General features: G+C 45.4%; 1 protein-coding gene across 1 annotated transcript; it reads left to right on the top strand.

Moving 5' to 3' along the window:
* The first annotated feature begins 2,057 nt into the window (after positions 1-2,057).
* Positions 2,058-12,680, top strand: LOC133342063 (hyaluronan synthase 1-like). The gene is made up of 5 exons (XM_061550977.1): positions 2,058-2,135; positions 3,801-4,471; positions 7,608-7,833; positions 9,236-9,368; positions 10,172-12,680. The coding sequence occupies exons 2-5, from the start codon at positions 3,803-3,805 to the stop codon at positions 10,833-10,835; spliced, it is 1,692 nt and encodes a 563-aa protein (XP_061406961.1). The 5' UTR covers positions 2,058-2,135; positions 3,801-3,802; the 3' UTR covers positions 10,836-12,680.
* The last annotated feature ends 11,625 nt before the right edge of the window (positions 12,681-24,305 follow it).

Raw genomic sequence — 24,305 nt, 5'->3', positions numbered from 1 at the left:
GATGTCCAGTGGACATCATGTCCAGTAGACACCTCCTGGCCGACCTATGCCTGATTTAAAGACAGACCACAAGTTATCTTATTGTGCGCTTTGAGTTGTAAAGCAAGGGCGGTGCCTTTGATGTTGGAATGCCATTAATTTCTTCATGGTGACTTAGAGAGTTAATGAGCAACCATGTGTGTACTGAAACACTCCCAAAGAAACGCTGGCACCCATCCATTGCTGCGTCATCTTCAAATAACCACGCAAGGTGGCTGTGTTGTAAGATGGTGGGGTCGAGCATTGGTGTATTGCTCATAAATTGATCAAACGACAAACCCTTCCATCCAGAGGATCGCTCGTTGATTGTGGGTTATTTCTGTTGTGGGTGGGTGGACGCACAGGTTATTGCAATGAAATTAACTGTCATCAATGTTTAGAACATATTGTAGGCGCGTGTAGAAAACGAATTGGTCTGAGGCACCACTGTCCCGAAAGCATAACACCTCATCGTTGACCCCTTAATCTAAAACCTTAATCCTAAACTATAAACCTCTAACCTTAATCATTAACCCCTAACGTAAACCCTGACACTAGGTGCGGCGTTTTTTCATATCTCATGGATGTCGTATGTACGTTGAACTTCTTTCGGCACCGAACGTAGCCAATCGTGCTCAAAGAAATTCGTTTTTAATCCTGCATGATTTAAAAGTGGCCTAGCTCCAGTGGCTTCCTAATATTGGAAGGAAGAGCGTTCCAGACGGCCGCAGAAGCGCATCTGAAAGCACGCGATGCAGTGAGATCTTCTTTGTTCGATGGTGAGCCAAATGGCATTTGAATCGGACGACGGGTGGCTGAGTATAATCCCAGCAAGGTATGTTATTGTACGAAAATCTAGCCTGATCAGTTTAGAAATATTTGGGACGCTAGTGGCAGAAAAGTGCGTTCTTTCTCCAAATCTACCAGACGCGGTTATCACTCCCATTCTGCGAATGTTCAAAAATGACTCAGGGCCAACTTACTAAACATTATAACCCCTAATGTCGCCTGATATTAAAGGTTCATGTCACTTCAATTGCAACGCCATTGTGTTGCCCATCTCTTAATCCAATGTTTAATTTGCAAATGAATTGCTACTGCAAAATACACGTTGCCACATAACCACAAGGAAGATGGGTCTCCATTGAAAAAAAAAACGTGAATATCACTGGGCTCACACATGGCTAATTATCGGATATTTGTGAATCATTAACTAAAGGTGTGTCATGCAACCATCGGTAACATCGCATCAATTACTTACATAATCCGTTTTAATTGCATGTACAGTACAACTTATCGATTGCATTAATGTTTGCGCGCGGTACTTTTAATAGTAAACGACTATGTGACGTAAATGGGATTCAAAATTAATACGAGACGATGCAAATCTGGGAATCGTGATATAACGTAACACTGAACTTTTCCTGACTCATATCAGGAACATTTTATAAGTGGCAAAATATTCCAGTGTAATAATAACTCAATGACTCTCCACCACCCGACAGAAACACTCAAATGACGTTGTCACGGGGAAATCGCAACTATGCCCAATTCATTTGTTTCTTCAGAAAAAAATTTGAAAATCAAGCGACAATTTCCTTAGATATTACATTGATAAAGCGTTCACAAAATCTCAGCTATCACGTGAAAAGGATCAGAGATGTATCCATCCCCCCACCACCACCACATTCCAATTCAACACACGCGTACCCGAACGATAATGTCACTTTAAACTTAACGCTGCATAATCTTTCTCATTGTTTCTGGGAGGCTCTTCTTCTTCCATGGTCGTGTCGACTGCCATCTACAACAACTAAAAAAAGCGCCTTCTACAAATTGCGTTATCAGCGCGTACCACGGGGGCATGGGAGCGCGTGCACTCGCACACACAAAGACAAACAAACACACGCCCTTAGTGTTCTACGTCAATCTAAGGCAAACCCCACCACACCTAAACCCCCATCCCCACGGGCACGTGGAATGAACCCTGGGCTCGTATATAAACCCCAGTCAACTGAAGACAGCAACCCCCACCTCCCACTCGCTCGCAAGAGCGCCAACAGAAACCCTGCGACGAGCCAACGGGGCATCTTGCACCCTGCTCACGACTTCAGCAGGTGAGGATGATACGAGCTTCATCGTGCCAGACTGCTTTACTACCTTGCTATATTGAACCTATATGGTTGTTTTTATTGAGCGAGTTTGTGAGAATGTAGCTGTATGGGGCGCTGCAGTGGTGAGATGTCATCTCCCTGGCCTGGTATACAGGAGGTCGTGGGTTTCATCCCGACCCTGATGTCTGCTGCTGTATATTTGAAGTTTGAATGTTCTCAACCGTGGTCGCGTGATTTTTCTCCAGGTCCTCCGATTTTTTTCCTTCCACATGTAGAGATAACATGCGTTTGTAGTATGTGGCTGCGATGAATCTTCACGTGATGATAAACCACTTTGTTGAGCCATCATTTGTGGCCAGGTAGCTTCTGAAAAAGAGGTATGTAGCTAAGTGGGCCTTACCTGGTAAAATTAAAAATAGTAAAAAAATGTCCTTTGATGTATATTGTACGTGGTCGCTTTTGACTCTGTATTTAGATAAGCGTTAAATACATTACAGCAAATGCCATAGCAATACACATACAGGTAAATATTTACGCGATTTAACCCAAAAAAACTCATATGGATGATATTGGTCGCGAAAGTGTACGTGTTAAACAGGTATGTTGACAGTCTTGATTTCAAGCTTTCGTGACTGCAGGAATCCATACTCTTTGGTTCTTTCGGTAAAGTCACGTAGGTAGAAAATAAAATAAATCACGACGTTTCGATCGCAACACAAGCGGTCATCCTCAGGCGAAAAAAAATATAATCCAACAGTGGAACTGCTAAAGTTCAACAGTTGGATTATATTTTATGTTTACAGTATATGCATTATATAACTAGTCTGTATATAAAGTTGGATTGATGCTGTTCAGAGAACAATCTTGCGGTCGCTTTTTTGACCGGGAGGAAAGGATGATTAAGAGTGGTTCGATTTTCGATTTAAGGGAGAGTTCTTTGTGGTTTCACACGTAACACGCGCGTTTCACACGTAACACACGCGTGTTACACACGTGTTTCACATGTAACACGCGAAACTACCTGGAGAGCGGTGGTGCAGGAGTTGGCGCTCAGCCAACATCGGTCGACTCGTCCTCAAACGAGTACCTGGTGCGGCGTGTAGTAAACATCGCCACTGGGGAGACAAAGGCGGCCGGGCGTGTTGCTGGCCACCCACCCCCTCGTGTGCCGTGCCAGCCTTTATAGGTGCTCGCCAGAGGTGTGGACTCGAGTCATGTGACTTGGACTCGAGTCAGACTCGAGTCATGAATTTGATGACTTGAGACTCGACTTGGACTTGCATAACAATGACTTTGTCCCACCTCTGAGGTGTGGACTCGAGTCATGTGACTTGGACTCGAGTCAGACTCGAGTCATGAATTTGATGACTTCAGACTCGACTTGGACTTGCATAACAATGACTTTGTCCCACCTCTGAGGTGTGGACTCGAGTCATGTGACTTGGACTCGAGTCAGACTCGAGTCATGAATTTGATGACTTGAGACTCGACTTGGACTTGCATAACAATGACTTTGTCCCACCTCTGGTGCTCGCTAACAGCACTTGCCCCAACAGTCTGTTAAGGCTACACGGGCGGTTGGTGGGGGGGGGGGAATCTTTGTCTTTGTTTCACTTGTAATCCATAGCCATGATCTGAACGTGTCATTGCATTGCCTCTAATCCACAGCCATGGGGTTGAAGGGGAAGAAGACCGCCAAGTCGGTATGCCGACGCCTCTACACCATCCTCTTCGCCTTCCTGGTGCTCGGAGGTCTCATCTTCACCTACGCGATCTCGTTCCCTCTGGTGACGGACGAGTACAAGAAGATAGCGTTCGGCCTCTACGGCGCCTTCCTGGCGCTGCACCTCATCGTGCAGGGCTTCTTCGCCTACCTGGAGCGTCGCAAGATGCTCAACGACGCGCGCCCGTGCTTCTTCACGAGCACGGTGGCGCTCACCGTGTCCGCCTACCAGGAGGACCCCGACTACCTGCGCCAGTGCCTCGTCTCGGTCAAGAACGTGTACTACCCGGCCGACAAGCTCAAGATCATCATGGTCATCGACGGCAACAGCGAAGACGACCGGTACATGATGGACATGTTCTGCGAGATCTTCGGCGACGAAGCCGAGACGTTCGTGTGGAAGCACAACTATCACACGTGGACACCGCCCGAGAGCGGCCTCTCCGCCGAGGACGACTTGTACGCCGAAATCGCCATCGAGGACGAGCAGCGGCTGGAGCTGGAGGAGCTCATCAGGACCAAGCGCGTCATTTGCATCATGCAGCAATGGGGCGGCAAGCGCGAGGTCATGTACACGTGCTTCAAGGCCCTCGCCGGCTCTGTGGACTACATTCAGGCGAGTCGTTGGAACGCAGCTCACGCGAAGAATTCCCACCCCGCGGTTGAGCCTGACTTTTGGGGCAAGTGCTGTTAGCGAGCAGCACCTGTGAAGGCCGGCACTCTGGCACACGTGGGGATGGGGTGGCCAGCACCAAGTGGCTATGTTTAACACACCGCACTCAGGCGCTCATTTGAGGCTGATTCGATCTAGGGGAGGCTCAAGAGCGGTTCAGATGAGCCATCACTGGTGTTGGCTGTGAGTGGGAATCGAACTCGGCTCGCCGGGTTCATAACGCAGTGCGCTAACCACTAGACCACCATTCTCCCCCACACACAAAGACACGCAATCGATGAATAGTCATCAAGCGCTCATTCAGCTCATTCAACATCTGACACGAGACTTAGTGGATGACAGACATAATGGATTGTAGACATTTTGGAGAGGTGCAATAACACAACGTGCGATATTCATCACAATGTGTTGCCAGATTTTATTTGGTTCAATAGCCTCAAAATCTTTGGCCAGAGCAGGCAACAAAGACAAAGATCCCCCGTGTAGCCTGTAACAGACTGTAGGGGCAAGTGCTGTTAGCGAGGACCTACCTACTAAGGCCGGCCCGGCACACGAGGGGGTGGGTGTCCAACACCACGCCCGGCCGCCTTTGTCTCCCCAGCGGTGATGCTTACACACCAGGTACTCATTTGAGGCTGAGTCGACCTAGGGGGAGGCCGAGTACCGGTTCAGATCATCGTCACTGGGTGTTGGTGGCCGTGAGCGGGAATCGAACTCAGGGTGGCCGGGTTCGCAGCACGCTAACCGCTGCACCACCGCAGGCTACATCTGCCAGTGCAGGCTGCAGCACGTGCAGCGAGTGGCATGTCCAGTCTCGGAGCTGGTGGAGGGGGTTGTATTTATTTATAATAATTATTATTATTACAGAAATCGCTGTGGTTGCGGTATATAATGGGCAGAGAAGCGTGAGACCGGGTCTGTGTGGATGTACGCCAGGGTTGCCGGTCACTGATCGTGTTTGCTCTGTTAAATTATTATTTTTTTATGATCACAAAAAAAGATGAAAGGCCTTTACCTAATTTATTTTCAGTTGTTTATAATTAAGATGTGTATTATTAGTAGTATGCACCCGCGATTTCTTATGAGGGACAAAGCGAACCTCTGCCCCCGCCCCCCCCCCCCAAAGTTAAACTCCATCTATGCTAAAAAAAGGTGTCAGTTTTGTTGCCAGATAGAAGGGTAAAAAACCAATTATCATATTTTTACTGGCAAATGAGGTTCCTATAGTCCATCTATGCTTTTACCCTATCTGGCAATTATACAAGTGTTAAGATGTTCAAACACAAAATAGTCACCTAGTACACGGCATTAAGTCTGCCTTCACCACAGATTCGTTTGCACTTTTTTACTCACAAGCATATTTGCCTAACATGCAAACACGTCTTCTTGTTTTATCACAAGTATGTGTGGCTGACATCTTAACACCACCTGCATTTTAGCCTTTTCTTCTTCTTATCATCTTGGAATGGTCAAAATGGGTCCCATAGAGAAGACATTTTCTAGTTCCTTTATTTTTGTTCGTGCAACAATGTCGTGTTTTTTTCTTCTCTAGTTTAGACCAGTTCCTTTTCCCTGCAACTCGCTTGTTCTGTGTCGTGACCTCTGCCACCACGATTGTGTCACTAAGACCCGGAACTGTGCAACATCTGCGCCGTCGCAGGACAGCATTGCAATAGAGCAGTGGTTCATCTTCTTGGTTCTTTCGGTAAAGTCACGTAGAAGGTAGATAATAAAATAATAATAATAAAATAAAACATAATAAAATCAAATTCTCACGGCGTCTTTCCGACAGCCCTGTTCTTCACCTGAGGACGGCTGCTTGCATTGTGGCCGAAACGTCGTGAGAATTTTTTTATTATGTTTAATTTTCTTATTATTTTTTTATCTTCCTTCTACGTGACTTTACCGAAAGAACCAAGAAGATGAATCCCTGCAGTCACGAAAGCTTTAAATAGAAATTTAGAGCAGTAGTTCTTAACCTGGGGAGCGAGATGCCCTTTCAGAGAACCAAAGGAGTTGCAGCCTGCAGTAAAGGTGAAGAACCAATGCAATAGAGAGACCTCGCAACTCATTTTGCCCTCCCTGCTGAAATAAAAACAAATCCACATCTATCTAAAAACCAATACATTAGTGGATGAAAGCCAATACTATCTTTTCCTATTCTCCTGTGTACATTTTGTACAGACTATCATTAAAGTTCAAGTCAAAAGTCATGCTCATAAAAAAAAGTGTGTAGTGCTGATCCATCTCGGTTGATAGGCTCTGAGCCAAGTGGTGTTGATCGCACATTCGTAACGACCTGCATGACGTAATTATTTTATACGTTCAAAAATCGACCACACATTTTTTGCAAACCTATGCATTACGTCCCCAATTATCGACAACATATTAAGTGACTTAATTCGCGCATCTTTACTTATCGACAACAATCAATCATCATGGGACCTCCTTTGCCAGTACCAAAATATACTAATAGGGTTTTTCCCCTTTTTTTTATGGCAACAAAACTGACACCTTTTGCAAGGAATCATGCTTACATTAACCACAATACCTGTTTTTTGTTTGCATTTGACAACAGTAAATCATTTACAGGGGTAAAAAATATTACGTTTGTTGCGCACATTCAAGCAGCTGATACATTTACGTTTGGCAATCGAGGACACATTTAGTTAACAGGCACGTCTTAAACATGTTCCATTATCAAATGTAAATAAATAGGCTGCATATAAATATATGTTGTCGATGTTTAAATATACGGTTTATAAATAGGCTAACATTTATAGGCGGAGTTTGACTTTTATATTTCAGGGGGGGGCAGGAATTGGCTTTGTATTTTACATTCGGAGTCGGCGGGTGTAAATAATTGATTTATATTTAATCTTAATTGTAAACTACTGAAAATAAATTAATGAAGTTGTCCAGTTTGGGGGTGGGGGGGAGGAATTTCCGCAAACTCCGGCTACATTGAAGTATGATGTCGATATTCATGCCACAAACCTGTTGACCTCCCACAAGCCCTTTACAATGTCAACTATAACGATGTATTCTCGTTGCTGTCGTTGTTTGCTGCTGGATGCAGGTCTGTGACTCGGACACGAAACTGGAAACGGATGCCACCCTGGAGCTGGTGAAGGTGCTGGACTACAACAAGGAATACGGGGCAGTCGGGGGCGACGTTAGGATTCTCAACCTCAACGACTCTTGCATCAGCTTCATGAGCAACCTCCGCTACTGGATGGCCTTCAACGTGGAGCGGTCGTGCCAGTCGTACTTCGACTGCGTTTCCTGCATCAGCGGACCTCTCGGTACGCCTCGATTTTCACCCGCTCAGCGCGGTTGGCTGCGTATATGGCAGAGGTGGGACAAAGTCATTGTTATGCAAGTCCAAGTCGAGTCTGAAGTCATCAAATTCATGACTCGAGTCTGACTCGAGTCCAAGTCACATGACTCGAGTCCACACCTCTGGTATATGGTGCGAAAGAAGTTCGACACGCGCACGATGCATGCGGCGACGTCTGCGATCTGGAATCCCAAATTAGGACGCCGCTTTGAGCGGCAGATTTGTGCCAGGGAAGGTGCCACGTGTGTAAGAATCAATACAATTTACTTGGCTTGATTTGGAAGTTGCGGGAATGTGAATTTCGCAAACGTCCAGGAATATAATTCTATTTTTGAGAAAAGAAATCAAAAAAATCAACCCACTTGTTCTGCATGTACATGTGCAGCCCCTTTAAACCCACTGATGGATAAGAGCCTCGTCAAACCGTGCGAGATGTAGTTTTTTTTAACCATACTTCACCAGTGACGGTCATTGCTGGTTGATCAAGGCATGGAGCACGGAGTTGGGAGCAAACAAGTACAGTACAGCGATGTATTTTGCTGCACTGTTCTCTCTGCTGCTCGTCGCAGAGGCGAGCGTAGCATATTTTGCTCATAGGTACACGTGACCCCGACAAATACTCAAAAAATGTTGTTCTGCAGGTACCTACCTGGGCCGCGTGTCCAAACCTGTCCAGGCTAATAATAATAAAAGGCTTTGTAGTCTGCAACTTCACCAAACTAAAAGTGCTCTCGAATTTGTGATTGCGGGCAGTGGTGTAGCTTTAGATTTTGCAGGCAGGGCAACTGCACCGGGCTCAGGCGCCACAATGAAGAGGGGGTGGGGACGGCAGGAGGATTGGACAAGGAGACTCATTTCATGCCTTGCACCAGGGACCATGCCAACCATGCCGTGCCACTGCACACCGATGTCAGTACCAAATTGCTTAGTTCCATCACTGCTTGCGCCATCACGAGCAGAGCATTTCTGTAAGATCACAAGGAAGTCGTTTTTATTTCCTATGAATAATGTTGGGTGTAAATGTGAAAGAACAGATAGTTTAAATTTCGATTTAAAGCTTTCGTGACTGCAGGGATTCATCTTCTTGGTTCTTTCGGTAAAGTCACGTAGAAGGGAAATAATAAAATAATAAAAATAAATATAAAACATAATAAAATGTTTATTATCTTTTATTATTATTATTTTATTATTTCCCTTCTACGTGACTTTACCAAAAGAACCAAGAAGAAAAAAAACAGATAGTTTATTTTAAGTCGTGCCTTTTATTTGTTTTATTTTGAGAGAGGGCCCCGTAGCAGATTGAGAACGATCCTTCCGTGTCAGGATCTTGATATCGGTATTTGAAAGTCAATGAATGTTTCCAACAGGTCTCTACAGGAACGTGTTGCTGCAACAGTTCATGGAGTCTTGGTACAATCAAAAGTTCCTGGGGACCCACTGCACATTTGGCGATGACCGCCATCTCACAAACCGTATGCTGAGCATGGGATATGCTACAAAGTGAGTCCGTGTGTGTTTCTCTGTGTTGACCCTTTGTGCATGGGCGGGAGTTTGACATATATATTTGGGGGGCGGGGGTTCGCTTTGTCCCTCACATTATAAATCACGGGTGCATAAATTAATTTATTATCGTCATGGTAAACTACTGAAACTGAATTAATAAAGGAGTCTGGTTTGGATGGGGCATTGCCTCCCCCCCACAAAATCCGCCCATGCCCTCGTGCATTAGCAAACTAAGCAAAATCTTGAGGGCCCCAAACAGCTCAGGGGGAGCCTGGATTTATTGAAAAAAGATTTGTTAACCAAATATCACCTCGTATTCTAATCCAAACATAACAATTACGATAATTAATAAATAAATCTCAATGAATGTCTCATCTTTAACTTATCTGCATCTCCTCTCTCATCTCACAAGATTTATATTTTCTCTCTACTTATCTCATCTCACTACATTGGCTTCTCCTGTCTATATCTCGGCTGACATTCCCACTAAGGTTTTATAAAATGAAAGGGTGGCCCCCAATTGGCTACCACCGCCACCACTGTTGTTCGTCAGCTAATTAATTGTTGTTACTATAGGAACACAAAACAAATACCATCTTTTTTAAGAATGCATTTTTTTTTCAATATTATTTTTGGAGAGAGTGGTACTTTATATGAATCGTATAATTCGAAACATTGGCATCATTACTAAAAAAATGCTTAGATTAGTCTTACTTTTATTTAGCTCTTTCGCTATATTGCCGTGTGGCTTCCACTGTATTTTAAGCATCCGATTTATACAAATTATTAACATTTTACAGGTACACAAGCCGGTCCATTTGCTACTCAGAAACACCAGCACAGTACCTTCGCTGGCTCAACCAGCAGACGCGCTGGACCAAGTCGTACTTCCGCGAGTGGCTCTTCAACGCCATGTGGTGGCACAAGCATCATCTGTGGATGACCTACGAGTCGACCGTAGCCGGTATCTTCCCGTTCTTCGTAACAGCCACAGTTATTAAGCTCTTCTACACCGGCAGCATCTGGGACATCATCTGGGTGCTGTGCGCCATCCAGATCATCGGCTTCGTTAAAAGCCTCTACGCCTGCTGGCTGCGGGGCAACCTAGTCATGGTTTTCATGTCCCTCTACTCGGTGCTCTACATGACGAGCCTTCTGCCGACCAAGTACTTCGCCATCATCACCATGAACAAAAGCAGCTGGGGCACCTCCGGCCGAAAGAAGATGGTGGGCAACTACATCCCCCTGCTGCCACTGTCAATTTGGGCGGCCATTTTGTTGGGAGGACTCGCGTTCGCCATCTACAACGAGACGCAGCAAAAACACGAACCAATCGATAAAGATTACTTGATCTATGGGTCCGTAGCCTACATCCTTTTCTGGATCATCATGATCCTCGCCTACTGGGTTTTCATCCGGAAATGCTGCAGGAGCCGCACGGACAACTACAACATAGCCGTGTGAGTGGGCTACGGTGGCACTCCCAACAGGCGTGGAGTTCCGCGGAGGTGAATTGACGTTCATTGAGCCCAAACGATCGTATGTGAATTGCGGCAGGGATGCAAGTTACAAGAAACTCGTTTAGAATGCTCATTCTTAAAGGTGCACTCCTTTTGGAAGAGCATTTCTTTTTTTGTCAAGTTCGTTTTGTGCATTATTTAAGTGAGATTGAATAACGCTGATGGTATCCGTTTCTTCAAGACGTTATCTCTTCAAGACATTATTGAAGTGGAGACATTGTTAAACCAAAGGCTTTCAAGATGGAAAACGTGAAAATATATTAGACTTTCTCAAATGTACAACTCTGAACGGGTCCTTTAAGATCCATTGTTATTTCGTTTGTACCACTTCCTTTTTTTTATATCCCCTACAGGGAAGCCCTATTCACACCGTATACTGGGAAAATGTATTATCATGATAAATTGTGGATTATTTTTAACTTTACTGTACATTTGGAGCTGAACGGAATGGATGAATTCTCCAAGGTTGTGTCTGCGGCATGTATGTTGCGGTGTTATAATGGTGTGTTCCCTACGAGAAAATGCTAAAGTTTTGCCTCAACACAATGTAGAGTGCATTTTATTTGAGAGGGTGCTGCATGGGAGGAATTTCTTGGTTTAAAATTTTAAAACGCTTGAGTGGATTGTGCAATAATGTCATTTGCTACGAGTATTGGGGAATTGCAAAATTGCCTGGTGCTAACTATTTAACTTTACAGGTTGTTGCGGGTTAGTGTGGGTCGGTAAAAGGGACTCTGGCGACTGGTCCATATAGAACTCGCCACTGAGGTTAGCCGTGGACTGGGAATCACATTCGGGTGGCTGGGATCGTAGTGCAGTCGATGAGGATAGCGTGAGGCAGCTTCAGCAGTATCTGCTGTACTGAACTGTTTAATGTGATACGGTATGAGGGAATCCACAAACTAGCTTACGTATACATTTTTACTTAAAACTTTCGTGACTGCAGGAATTTATATTCTGTGGTTCTTTAGGTAAAGTCGCGTAGATAGAAAAAATGAAAGTCAATGAAATACAAATAAAACATATTATTATTTATTTTATTTACTTTAATTGTGACTTTACCGGAAGAACCAAAGAATAGTTTGCGCATATATATGTTAAAAAGTGCAGCTTACAGTTTTGGTTTTGCACAAATACTATCCATGTGTGTTGAATTAAACGTGCCCAAAATGTTACTTTACAAAGCAATATATTGAGATCAAACGTATTGGCTGATGTAACTTACCTGCATGAAATTCACACTGTGCAATATTGATGCTGTCAACATGCGCTACGTTGCTGATTCTTTGCCATTCATGAGCTGCCACTGTCAGCTCTGCTCTGAGAGCACTTGTTTTGAACAACGCATCTCTTATTCACTCCCGATGTATGTGTGTTGAAATTATTTTGCATCGTCCGTACGCCAACCGTGCTAATCGGAGGTGATTAACTTGGCGTAAATTATTTCGAAAATGTGGTATTTGTACTGTGCTTATTAAATGCGCTAAAAAGGTTTTGGGTCCTATTCGCAGATTCGCACAAACTCATTTCTGCCTAATGGAGCGTGCCATATTGGTGAATTGTTTGAGGTCAAAGGTCATTTGCCACACGTGCATCACCACCCATTGTGTTTACAACGTCTATCTTTCCTGGATTTATGCAAAGCGAAATGTTGTATTTGTTAAATTATTACGGTTTCAATTGTTCGTACATTTTAATTGATGTAAAAATTATTGTCATTATTATACGGTATTGTGTTATGTTTATCATCGCGTATACATATGCAATAAATCAAACGAAAACAAAGCTCATATACTTCGTAACGTATCATGTTTTGTTGTCTCGTGCTCTATATTGTATCTGTAGTAAGTAGAGGAGGAGACGATGTCGAAGTTGGGACACACTGTTTATTAACTCCGGGACAGGCACAATAGTTGAAGGGGTATCGGCCCCTTCACCCGTACTATGGGAAACCCACCCTAGTACTAAGCCCTCTGTCCTGTCCCCCAGTCCTCCTCTACTGGGCTACGGGAGGCTGACTGATCTGGCCCTGGCAAGCACAGATCTCGGCACCAGCTAACCAGCCTTGCCCTGATAAGGGCAGCGGTCTGGAAGCTCTTGGGCCGCGCCACTGGCTTACCCGGCTCGGCCCTTATAAGGACGGCGAGACCGGGGAGTCCCAGGGCCTAATCTCCGAGTCTTGGATCTTCACTGGTCAGCTTCGTGTCGAACTGCCCTCGAGCTCTTTGGGTTCCACCTTTTATAGGGATCGCCTCCGAGGGCTGGGGGCGTGGGCAATAACTGATGCGGACGTCGGTGTGACCCCCCGTGTATGTGAGTGCCGACAGCCCTGTGTTTGTTGTCCGCCGTTTCTCCCGTAATAACCCCTACATATCCATTAAATCAGGGGCAAGAAAATAATAAGTACAGGTGAAAAGAACACAGAACAGCATGAATCAACCGAAATAGTATCAGTCCTAATTGTTTTATTTTACTCTACTGAATAAATGCTGCCTAAATAGTGCGATCCCAGAAGTCTATTGAACCAATGGGTTACGTGAGAAATACTTTTTTTTACGTGCAGAGACAGATACAGCATATGTAGAAGACTTTGCTTATCTAGTTTGTTATTAAGAACGCTGTTCAGGCCTCTAGATCGATGTCAAGAGAGCTTAACTGACATATTAATGGACATTGATTTGTACAGAAATGGTACCTTGGAATTGTGTAAGCATTAAACTCGGCAATATTCTCGTCCAGAACATTGATTTGATGTATTCTTGGTTCTTTCGGTAAAGTCACGTAGATAGAAAATAAAATAAATAAAATGCTCTTTGGTTCTTTCGGTAAAGTCATGTAGGTAGAAAAATAAAACAAAATAAAAATAATAAAATTAAGAATAAAAGCAAAAAGCCCACGACGTTTCGATCGCGACACAAGCGATCTTCATCAGGCGGAGAGAAAAGAGGGCAAGCCTCCAAATGCAACTGATTTGATGCGTGTAGAATTCCCGATAGGTTGAACGTGCGTCAAAGAAAATATCCCGTCCACCACTGACCTCTGCTGGTCATAGAGATAAACAAAATTTGATCTCGAAGAGCCGGTTAACAATATCATCCACCAATACACAAGTTGTGCAAGATATGGGCACTGACAGGCAACTGCTGAAGACCATCATTAGCAGGAAGTGTTACTACCTAGGCCACATTGCCCGAAACGACCACAAATACCAGCTATTACAGCAAATCCTGGAAGGAAAAATCGAAGGGAAAAAACGACCAGGACGGCCAAAAACGACATGGCTCAGTAACATCAAAACATGGCTACAATTAACAGCAGCACAAACTCTACACGCCGTGCTAGACCAGGACCAATATCATCGTGAAGTCGCACACGCCGTTAGGCAGCACTAAAGAAGAAGAAGAAAAGTTACTTTACAGCATTCTATACCCTTGGTTGTTTACTGCTGCTGAAATGTTTTGAAACCCTCCGTATTATATTTTCTTCTTCTTCGTGTAGCTGTTGTTTATGTAGAGCAACGACTATCATTTCATATCGAGGTGGTTGAGCCAGATCATGGCGTCTGGGGTTAGCGGAGTTCATCGCTGTGATGATGCCTTCTTCGTCTTTGTGAATCGGGCATTGAGTCGTTATTTGTTCTGTCTGTTCTGGGTGATCACAGTCGCATAGCCGGAGAGTTTTTTTAAATCCTTTATATTAAGTTCGCTTGCTTGTACACTATGGGGACCTCATTTGCCAGTAAAAAATATGATAATTGGTTCTTTACCCTTCTATCTGGCAACAAAACTGACACCTTTTTGCAAGGAGTCATGTTTGCATAGACCGCAATACCTGCAGTCATAAATACAAACAAAAGACATAACTCTGATAATGTGCACTGTCCTTGAAGTTGATTGGTCCACACCCGAGACAGCTTTCCTTCGAGCCTAGTCTCATATGGGTTGGACCAGATGACGCCAAAAGGCGCACAACTCAAGGACAATGCACCATCAGAGTATGAGAGCTCGGGGCAAGCATCTACACTATGGGGACCTCATTTGCCAGTAAAAAATATGATAATTGGTTCTTTACCCTTCTATCTGGCAACAAAACTGACACCTTTTTGCAAGGAGTCATGTTTGCATAGACCGCAATACCTGCAGTCATAAATACAAACAAAAGACATAACTCTGATAATGTGCACTGTCCTTGAAGTTGATTGGTCCACACCCGAGACAGCTTTCCTTCGAGCCTAGTCTCATATGGGTTGGACCAGATGACGCCAAAAGGCGCACAACTCAAGGACAATGCACCATCAGAGTATGAGAGCTCGGGGCAAGCATCTACACTATGGGGACCTCATTTGCCAGTAAAAAATATGATAATTGGTTCTTTACCCTTCTATCTGGCAACAAAACTGACACCTTTTTTGCAAGGAGTCATGTTTGCATAGACCACAATACCTGCAGTCATAAATACAAACAAAAGACATAACTCTGATAATGTGCACTGTCCTTGAAGTTGATTGGTCCACACCCGAGACAGCTTTCCTTCGAGCCTAGTCTCATATGGGTTGGACCAGATGACGCCAAAAGGCGCACAACTCAAGGACAATGCACCATCAGAGTATGAGAGCTCGGGGCAAGCATCTACACTATGGGGACCTCATTTGCCAGTAAAAAATATGATAATTGGTTCTTTACCCTTCTATCTGGCAACAAAACTGACACCTTTTTGCAAGGAGTCATGTTTGCATAGACCGCAATACCTGCAGTCATAAATACAAACAAAAGACATAACTCTGATAATGTGCACTGTCCTTGAAGTTGATTGGTCCACACCCGAGACAGCTTTCCTTCGAGCCTAGTCTCATATGGGTTGGACCAGATGACGCCAAAAGGCGCACAACTCAAGGACAATGCACCATCAGAGTATGAGAGCTCGGGGCAAGCATCTACACTATCGGGACCTCATTTGCCAGTAAAAAATATGATAATTGGTTCTTTACCCTTCTATCTGGCAACAAAACTGACACCTTTTTGCAAGGAGTCATGTTTGCATAGACCGCAATACCTGCAGTCATAAATACAAACAAAAGACATAACTCTGATAATGTGCACTGTCCTTCAGTTTTGTTGCCAGATAGAAGGGTAAAGAACCAATTATCATATTTTTTACTGGCAAATGAGGTCCCCATAGTGTAGATGCTTGCCCCGAGCTCTCATACTCTGATGGTGCATTGTCCTTGAGTTGTGCGCCTTTTGGCGTCATCTGGTCCAACCCATATGAGACTAGGCTCGAAGGAAAGCTGTCTCGGGTGTGGACCAATCAACTTCAAGGACAGTGCACATTATCAGAGTTATGTCTTTTGTTTGTATTTATGACTGCAGGTATTGCGGTTTATGCAAACATGACTCCTTGCAAAAAGGTGTCAGTTTTGTTGCCAGATAGAAGGGTAAAGAACCAATTATTCGCTTGCTTGCTTAGGACCGTGCAAATCTTTCGGTCGTTTTTTAACCGACTTCCCGTGATCCAATCGAGCTGACATTTTCCACACAGACTCGTTGTGCGTGACAATTAATGTTTGTGAATTTTTTTTTCTAAATGTAACACTTTTTAGGACAAAAATATTTTTAATTACCAATTGCTTAATGGTGCAATGCAATTGTGGTGCCACAACGACTGGGCCGCTCTGCCGAGCCAGGGAGCCGCCCGGCTTCCACCACTGCACTGCCCCCCATCACCCCCCCACATAAGCACGCACCCGCACCCACGTAGGGCCTCGTGGTCGGGTCACCTACCCTGAGTTTTCACCCGAGGGCCCCCTCGGGGGGTTACCCCACGGTTTCTCAGGGCCAGGGAATTGGACAGGACCCTTCCCAGGCTGAGTAACACTGCGGCGCCGTGGGCGGATTTGAGATCGCACGACCACGGCGAGCTCAGAGAGCCCCGCAGTTAGAAACGCATACGAACACAAACACGGGTCAGCAAGGCAGATAACTAGGATCAGGACCCGGGGCTGCTGCTTAGCAAAAAGGTCAAAGGCCGGCGGGATCGCAAAAGGGCGGGAGATCCTAGGCTCAGGATTGGTTGAGAGACCAAGGCGGTCGGGACGGGGGCGCCTAGCTTTGATGTGGATAGTTTAAAAGAAAACGCAGGGGCAGTAGGGGACTCTCTTCTTCTGGAGGAGTGACACGGGCTGGACGACGAGGGAGTCATCGGGCGAGCCGCAGGATCGTCTGCAGGACGACCTGAGCGCCGCAAGGTCACCTAGGACTACAGACGGTATCGTATTACGCGCCTTACAACACCTCAGAGCGGAGAGTAGGATCCGTAGGAGAAGGTTAGTTCGGGGTAAGGACGAGTAGGAAAGCGGTGTAACAGAGAGCGCAGCATAGAATAGGGCTGCACGCCACTAGAGAGTGGGTTGGAAGCGCCTTGCTGGCTCGTACACACACACGGGTGGCTCGGTGAGTTAACAAGGGTTAATAAAATCTCGAGCGTAGTAACAAAACCGTGTTGTTGGGTGTTTTGAACGTGGTATTAGCGTGCACTGCATTCGCGGGTGTGTGGTCGTTGTATGCGTAAAGGCCGTGATCTCTGTACGATGGTGCGGGTACGGAGGTGTGTGTGTTAACGCCCGGGGAGAGCACTTTTGTGTGTTGGCGTGCCTACGCAGCCGTGTGAGAGGAGAATCGTCCTTGCACGATACTTGTGTTGACGTGCACGCGCGAGTGCGGGAGGGGACGAATCGCCGTGTCGGCGTGCACCCCGCTCGCGTGTGCGAAACCGCGGTGCGCAGTGGAGCTGTTAGCTTTGTGCGAGCTTGCGTGTGCTCGAGCGCGTAATCGGCTGCGCATTGTTGTACGGTTTATCTCGCGCGCACGGCGGCGGCAACTTGAGTCGTTGTGTCGGCGTGTGCCCCGCTTGCGTGTGCTCGTGTGATCCCGTGTTATAAGTGTGAACGCGTGTGGTACGGTGTATGCGTAAGCTCTCGTCGTGCGAAATCGGCGTACCCCAGGTGCGCGATCGTAACGTGAGCGGCCAGCGCGGCGCAGAGCGGCGCAAGAGTGAGTGCCGTGCAGAGCTGTGTGTGTGGGAGTGCGCATACGTTCGTTACGTGTCGGATACGGATGCGCATTGGTAACGTGCCGCACAGGGCTATACTGCGAGCACGGCGTTTGATTGACGATGATGTGCGCACGTATGCTCGCAGCGTGGGAGCGCGGCGCGAGGCTGTAATAGTAGGGGTGTCGCGTTCGAATGCCGGCGAAACCGTAGCGGGTAATAGGGAGGTGGGGTAACGTAAACGAATAGGGGGATGCAGGCGGGAGGGACCCCGGGGGCCAACGGCCCCCACACAATCATCTGACCCATAGGTGGCAGCCATCTCAAGCCAGAGGACGAGAGGACTCTAGCCGCCCCGATGCCACGCATATAAAGGATTTATAGTGAAAAACTTTGTTTTTACTGGTTATACTTATTTTATTTCCATTCGTGCATATTTTGTATGGTGTATGGGGTACAGGGGAAATTCAGTTTTCATGTCCAAAAAAGTGCTTTGTCTATTTGTGTTTCTCCCTTGTGATGGCACTTTGTAGGATGAACGTTGAGGTTTATAAGGGGCACGAGGTGACCAATAGGCTCTGAATTGGTCTGTAATAAGGTAGGGCAGTGATACGGGGTTGACAGGTATGTATATCAGAGGTCGCAAACGGGTTTTGATTTCTTACCCGTACCCGTACCCGGCCGCACCAGGGTCGCAAATGGGTACGGGTACCCATTCCCTACCCGTACCCTACCCGAAATGAGTGACAAACGGTTACTCACCAGTGACTCACGGCCTACCCGTACCCGTACCCGGCCGCACCAGGGTCGCAAACGGCTACCCGTACCCGGCCGGGTACAGGTAGCCGGGTATCGTGTAGGGTACGGGTATCGGGTACCCGGTTGCGACCTCTGATGTGTATGGACAACATTGCCGGAATTCACACGGATTTTCTTCATTGTAAAACTGGCATGCCAGTGACTCGTGCCTGCCCATTGTTACCGCATGAAAGTAACCACGAGATGGCGACAAAGATCCTTATTCGATAGACAACACATCGATCTGTCTTCATGTGCACACTATTGATGTTTGGGATGAGAACTCGTCATGACGTGACGAGGCGTTATCACATTATTTTAAGGAGTTCCAATTACGCTATACATTGCATTGAATGAATAACCAGTGACCGCCGCCATCCACCCCCCGCCGAATCCAAGCAAATGAGCTCCAGTGTGGCATGCGATGCAGAGACTGTTGTGCAGAGTGAAAACAAGATTTATTACATGACCAATGCCTCCCCACGCAATGCAGATTGTCGGGGAAATCTGCCCGTATCTTAGCACGCCGGTGAATGTGTGTGTGTGTTGTGAATATGTGAAGCATAGATGTTGGAGCATAGATAGACGGTTCCAATAACATGGTTGATGCATTGCCCTCTGCTGGGAAGCACGAAGTCCCACAGCCGATAGAAGCAATCAAGGTGGTTCGCCCATTTGGACGATTTACCAGACTCAAGCCTGCTTAGCATCCCGACGATTTAGTCATGGGTATCCAACCCATGTATGATTGACGCTCCGGTAATTGAGTTTCCATAAAGAAGTAACGTTGGAGAAATAACTTATTCGGATCAAAACTGGCCGTGAGTTTTTTTTAATTATTCTTAAAACAGTTCCACGAGTCTCTCACTTGATACAGCAAATCTGGCTGTGACGTTCCCACCTGATTATGGAGACTTGTGTTGCCTCCGAAACGTCGTGATTTTTATTATTTTATTTTATGAATTTTTATTTTATTTTTTTACCTACGTGACTTTACCGAAAAAACTAAGAGTATGAATCCTTGCAGTCACGAAAGCTTCAAATCTGGAATTCCATGACCATACTTTACCACATTGCTCACTGTGCGTTGGAGGCCGAGGGATGCAGGAGGTGTTAATCATCCCCTGTGACCCTTCTTCACAAATCCTAAACTGACAAGCGTGGCGAACTACGGTCTAAGGAACATCCCTCACAACCGATACGTCAAGGAGAGGCAATCTTACATTGGCTTTTAAAAAGGACAGCTGCTAATTTGTTTTTTTTTTATCCACAACCTTCGCTCTGCAAATAACATTTCCTGCCAGTCCAAAGGTCAGCTAGACTGCTGGAGTCAAGTTAACGAGCAACATTGAAGCAAACAGACCCTGGCCTCGACCCTGTCGCTTTGGTACATTCTCTCCTGTTGAATGAACTATGGAGATTGAGAATGGTTTGCATAAATCCATTGCACAATTATGCAAGTACCGTATGTGTACATCATGCCCCATGCGGGCTGCCCTGTGAATGACCATATCAATCAGAATGCGATCGATTTTCGTCAGATCTCAGAAGCTAAGCAAGGTTGATTCCAGACCAGTGCTTGAATGAATGACCATTGCAACAACATCTATTGTTGTATTACACTTTGATCCCTGTCAACTCGCACTGACCAGCGTGGTGAAGTGTGGTGGAATAACTCCGTCCTAGTAAACACGTAACATTGGCATGTGGTTCTAACCGTTGGCCTAACGATGGCCCAACGTTACATGTTTGGTTGGGTGAGGTTTTCCTCATTCAGCAGTGGTTTTGCAACAGGCGTTGTGCTTATGTAGTGAGTTCTTTACGGAGACGGAGACGTTGTCGTAGAGGCAACACGGTTTATTGTTTAACTAACATACAACTCTTCTTGGTTCTTTCGGTAAAGTCACGTAGAAGGGAAGTAATAAAATAATAAAAATAATACATAATAAAATAATTCTCACGACGTTTCGGCCACAACGCAAGCAGCCGTCCTCAGGTGGAGAACAGGTCCGTCAAGTAGACGGAGTATGTTCTCCACCTGAGGACGGCTGCTTGCGTTGTGGCCGAAACGTCGTGAGAATAATTTTAGAATTATTTTAATTATGTTTTATTTTTATTATTTTATTACTTCCCTTCTACGTGACTTTACCGAAAAGAACCAAGAAGATGAATCCCTGCAGTCACGAAAGCTTTAAATCGTAACATACAACTCCCTTAACATCCACTATCTAGGGAGGTACAGCCTCCGGGCTAACGTGACTCACAGTTGGCAACTCAACTCTTTAGCCCTCCGGCTAGCAGTGCCCTAGGGGAGGCTATCTGACCCGACCCAGCCAAGGCACGGGTCTCGACCACTGGCCCCAGCTCGACCCGGCCCTTAGAAGGACTTCGGGCTCTAGGTCCCGGGGTCCTGACTAGGAAGGCTACCCTGACCCGACCCAGCCAAGGTACAAGTCCAATCACTGGGCCAAGCTCGACCCGGCCCTGACAAGGACAGCGGCCTCGAGTTCCCAGGGTCCTAGTCAAGCTACTCTTCAGTCTTCGTAGCACTGCCCCGAACTCCGCTTGGGGTGCCCCTTTTATACACCTCCAGGGGACCCTCCGCCCCTGGTACCGCCCCCTTTCTGGAACCTTCCAGAATATCCTGGATGGGCCCTCCTCCCAGCCCCCCCCCACCTGGGGTAGGGGAGGGGAACCCAGCCTCCCTTGGGACCAGCTCCCTCTCTATCCCCTCGTACTGGCTAGCACACCCTATCGACCTCTGGCTGCAACTGCAGGTAAGTGAATACAGGTGAACGGCAGGTCAGTGGATACCGGCAGTGTGTGCATACGCGATCTGACGCTACACATACACAGGCTGTAAACTGGGTGGTTGTGCAGCCTGCCACAGTTTTTAGAGGTCACAGTGCAAAACACACGAATGCTATAATTCAGATTGCTTGCAACGTACACCCCAAACTATGAACTACCTTGAAATACATGACTTTTATTTTGCTTGTATGTGTCTCCAGAAGCAGATTTGTGCTATTTAATCATGGGTGTTCATTATCGCGTGTTTTTTTTTCATTCATATTTTGGTTTGCATTTCTGAAGAGCACTTCTACCAAGTATTTGACGGTGAAGTGTGCTGTATATGTTACTGCCATTTTCTCATTTCACTGTTGTACAAGGGCCTACCTTTTTGGACGAGGGCCTCCTCAAATAGCTGGCAACCAGTATGATGAAGTATACTCGTTAGGGCATACTTCACCATGCTGGTCAGTGCAGGTTGGTTGAAAGTGAGAAAGCTTAAACGTAGTAGGATAGAAGTACAGATATTCCTCTGATTTACGAACGTTCGGTTTACGAAATTTCGCGCTGATGCAATTCACGAACTAATGACACTTTTCGATTAACGAAACTGAATTTCCACGCGGATAAAATTTCCCACGGCACGCACGATGAGATCAAATAAGAAGCACCCAGGAGGCTGCATCATCCATACATCCACGACAGTGTCACAGTGTCCCTACAGTGCAACATTAACGCCTCCACATCACCTTTACATTCATTCCGACGCGATGCATATCTTTTGGCGAGTTCCCTGAAAAGGTTAGTTATTTTTAGTTTTAAATTCATTATTATTCAATCGTTGAAATATATCTGCTCTTTATTTTCATTTTTGTATTGTGAAGAGTGATATAAATGTATATTTTAGTTCAGGACTAAGAGTTGGAATTTTTGTTGTTGTATTAAATTGATGGGAATAGTCATTCCCATTGACAAAATTTCGTTTGACGCCCTGTCTTCGTAAATTGAGGGTTACCTGTGCCTTGAATAACTTGCAGCCCTTCTGATAAGAGAGGCGTCGTTTTTGGCCCATCTATCTCGATCGGTTGCCAGTAGCAGATTGATTGCAGGAATGTCATCGAGGCGTTTCTTGAAGGGGTATCATTCAATCAGCTTCCACCACAGGTTGTGCGGGCAACCGGTTCCAGCCTGCCACCACTGTGTAAAACATTGCTTTCTAGCCTTGGTATTGAACTTGAACGTTCATACATTTAGCAGCTTCCACCTGTGGCCTCTAAATTCTAATTGAAGCAAATTTGATGAGTATTGGCAATAGTAATAGGTTTTTACCCTTTCAATTGGTACAAAAACTGACACCTTTATACAAGGCATCATGTTTGCAATAACCACAACACAAGCAGTCAAAATGCAAACAAAAAGAAACAACTCTGATGATGATAATGATATGCACTGTTCCTTGAAGTTGATTGGTCCACACCCGAGAGAGCTTTTCTTAGAGCCTAGTCATCTGGTCCAACACCAATGGAGACTAGGCTCTAAGAAAAGCTGTCTCGGGTGTGGACCAATCAACTTCAAAGACAGTGCATATCATTATCATCATCAGAGTTGTTTCTTTTTGTTTGCATTTTGACTGCTTGTGTTGTGGTTATTGCAAACATGATGCCTTGTATAAAGGTGTCAGTTTTTGTACCAGTTGAAAGGGTAAAAACCTATTACTATATTTTACCACTGGTAAAGGAGGTCTCATAGAGTATTGGCAATGTTCTCCAGGTTTGTGCCCTGTAAAGCAAGGTCTATGTCATCTGTTTATGTATATTTTGTACGATATACATGGCAGGTCACTTGTTTTAGATATATATACGTTTGACAATACAATTTGTGGGTTCACTCTGATGCCGGTTGTAATTACTGGCGAAACGTCGTACTCAGAGTGTAAATGTTGTGGCTTTGCTCTCCAACACACCGGTGTGCTGAATTATTAGCGAATTGGTACGTTTTGTTTTACGTGATAAACCTTACGAATTGGCTGTGTCGGCGGTGGCGGGTTTCACGACACGTTTATATTTACGCAATCTAACCAAAAAACCTGGATTATGGACATATATATGTTCGCGAGGGTGCTAGTACCGAGCCCTGAGGAAGGTAATTGTTCATAATTCTCTAGCGGCTGTGTTTACCCCCCATGAGGTGTAACTCTGAAAGCACGGTTGCTGAACATCGCGGTCCATTAGTTTTACAGCAGAACATCAATATCACGGTTTTTGGCCAAATTCAGCAGCAGGCCATGATTACCAAACAGTGTCATAGGCAGGAAGCAGAGAGCTCAATCAGCATTTGCCGTGCCAGTGTTCTGTTGACGCTGGACACCAGTTTCGATGAGCATGGTGAAAGCGAGGAACAATCTGTTCACAGCAGACACCGACCAGTTCCAGAATGTGGCTTGGTCACACCACTTGCAAAAAATTAAATTAATAAAAGTAAAATAAAAATAAAATAAAAAATAAAAATCACGACGTTTCGGAGGCAACACAAGCTTCCGTATTGCCTCCGAAACGTCGTGACTTTTTATTTTATTTTAATTTTACTTTTATTAATTTATATTTTTTACCTACGTGACTTTACCGAAAAAACCTAAGAATATGAATCCTTGCAGTCACGAAAGCTTCAAATCTAGAATTAACACCACTTGCATTTCAGCAATGGATTTGCCCAATGCAATTTCCTACACTGCCCTCTGCTGACAAAGAACGGCCATTGCCCAAAACGTCGCCTCTTACAT

The sequence above is a fragment of the Lethenteron reissneri genome, chromosome 13 (assembly GCF_015708825.2).
Source record: "Lethenteron reissneri isolate LAM-NWPU_2019-01 chromosome 13, ASM1570882v1, whole genome shotgun sequence".
NCBI classification, from domain to species: Eukaryota; Metazoa; Chordata; class Hyperoartia; order Petromyzontiformes; family Petromyzontidae; genus Lethenteron; species Lethenteron reissneri.
This window is presented reverse-complemented; position numbering and strand designations above follow the sequence as displayed.

Coding starts and splice junctions, on each gene's coding strand:
- LOC133342063 (XM_061550977.1), top strand. CDS start 3,803: ATGGGGTTGAAGGGGAAGAAGACCGCCAAGTCGGTATGCCGACGCCTC. Junction 4,472..7,607: donor GCTCTGTGGACTACATTCAG/GCGAGTCGTTGG, acceptor TGCTGGATGCAG/GTCTGTGACTCGGACACGAA. Junction 9,369..10,171: donor AGCATGGGATATGCTACAAA/GTGAGTCCGTGT, acceptor AACATTTTACAG/GTACACAAGCCGGTCCATTT.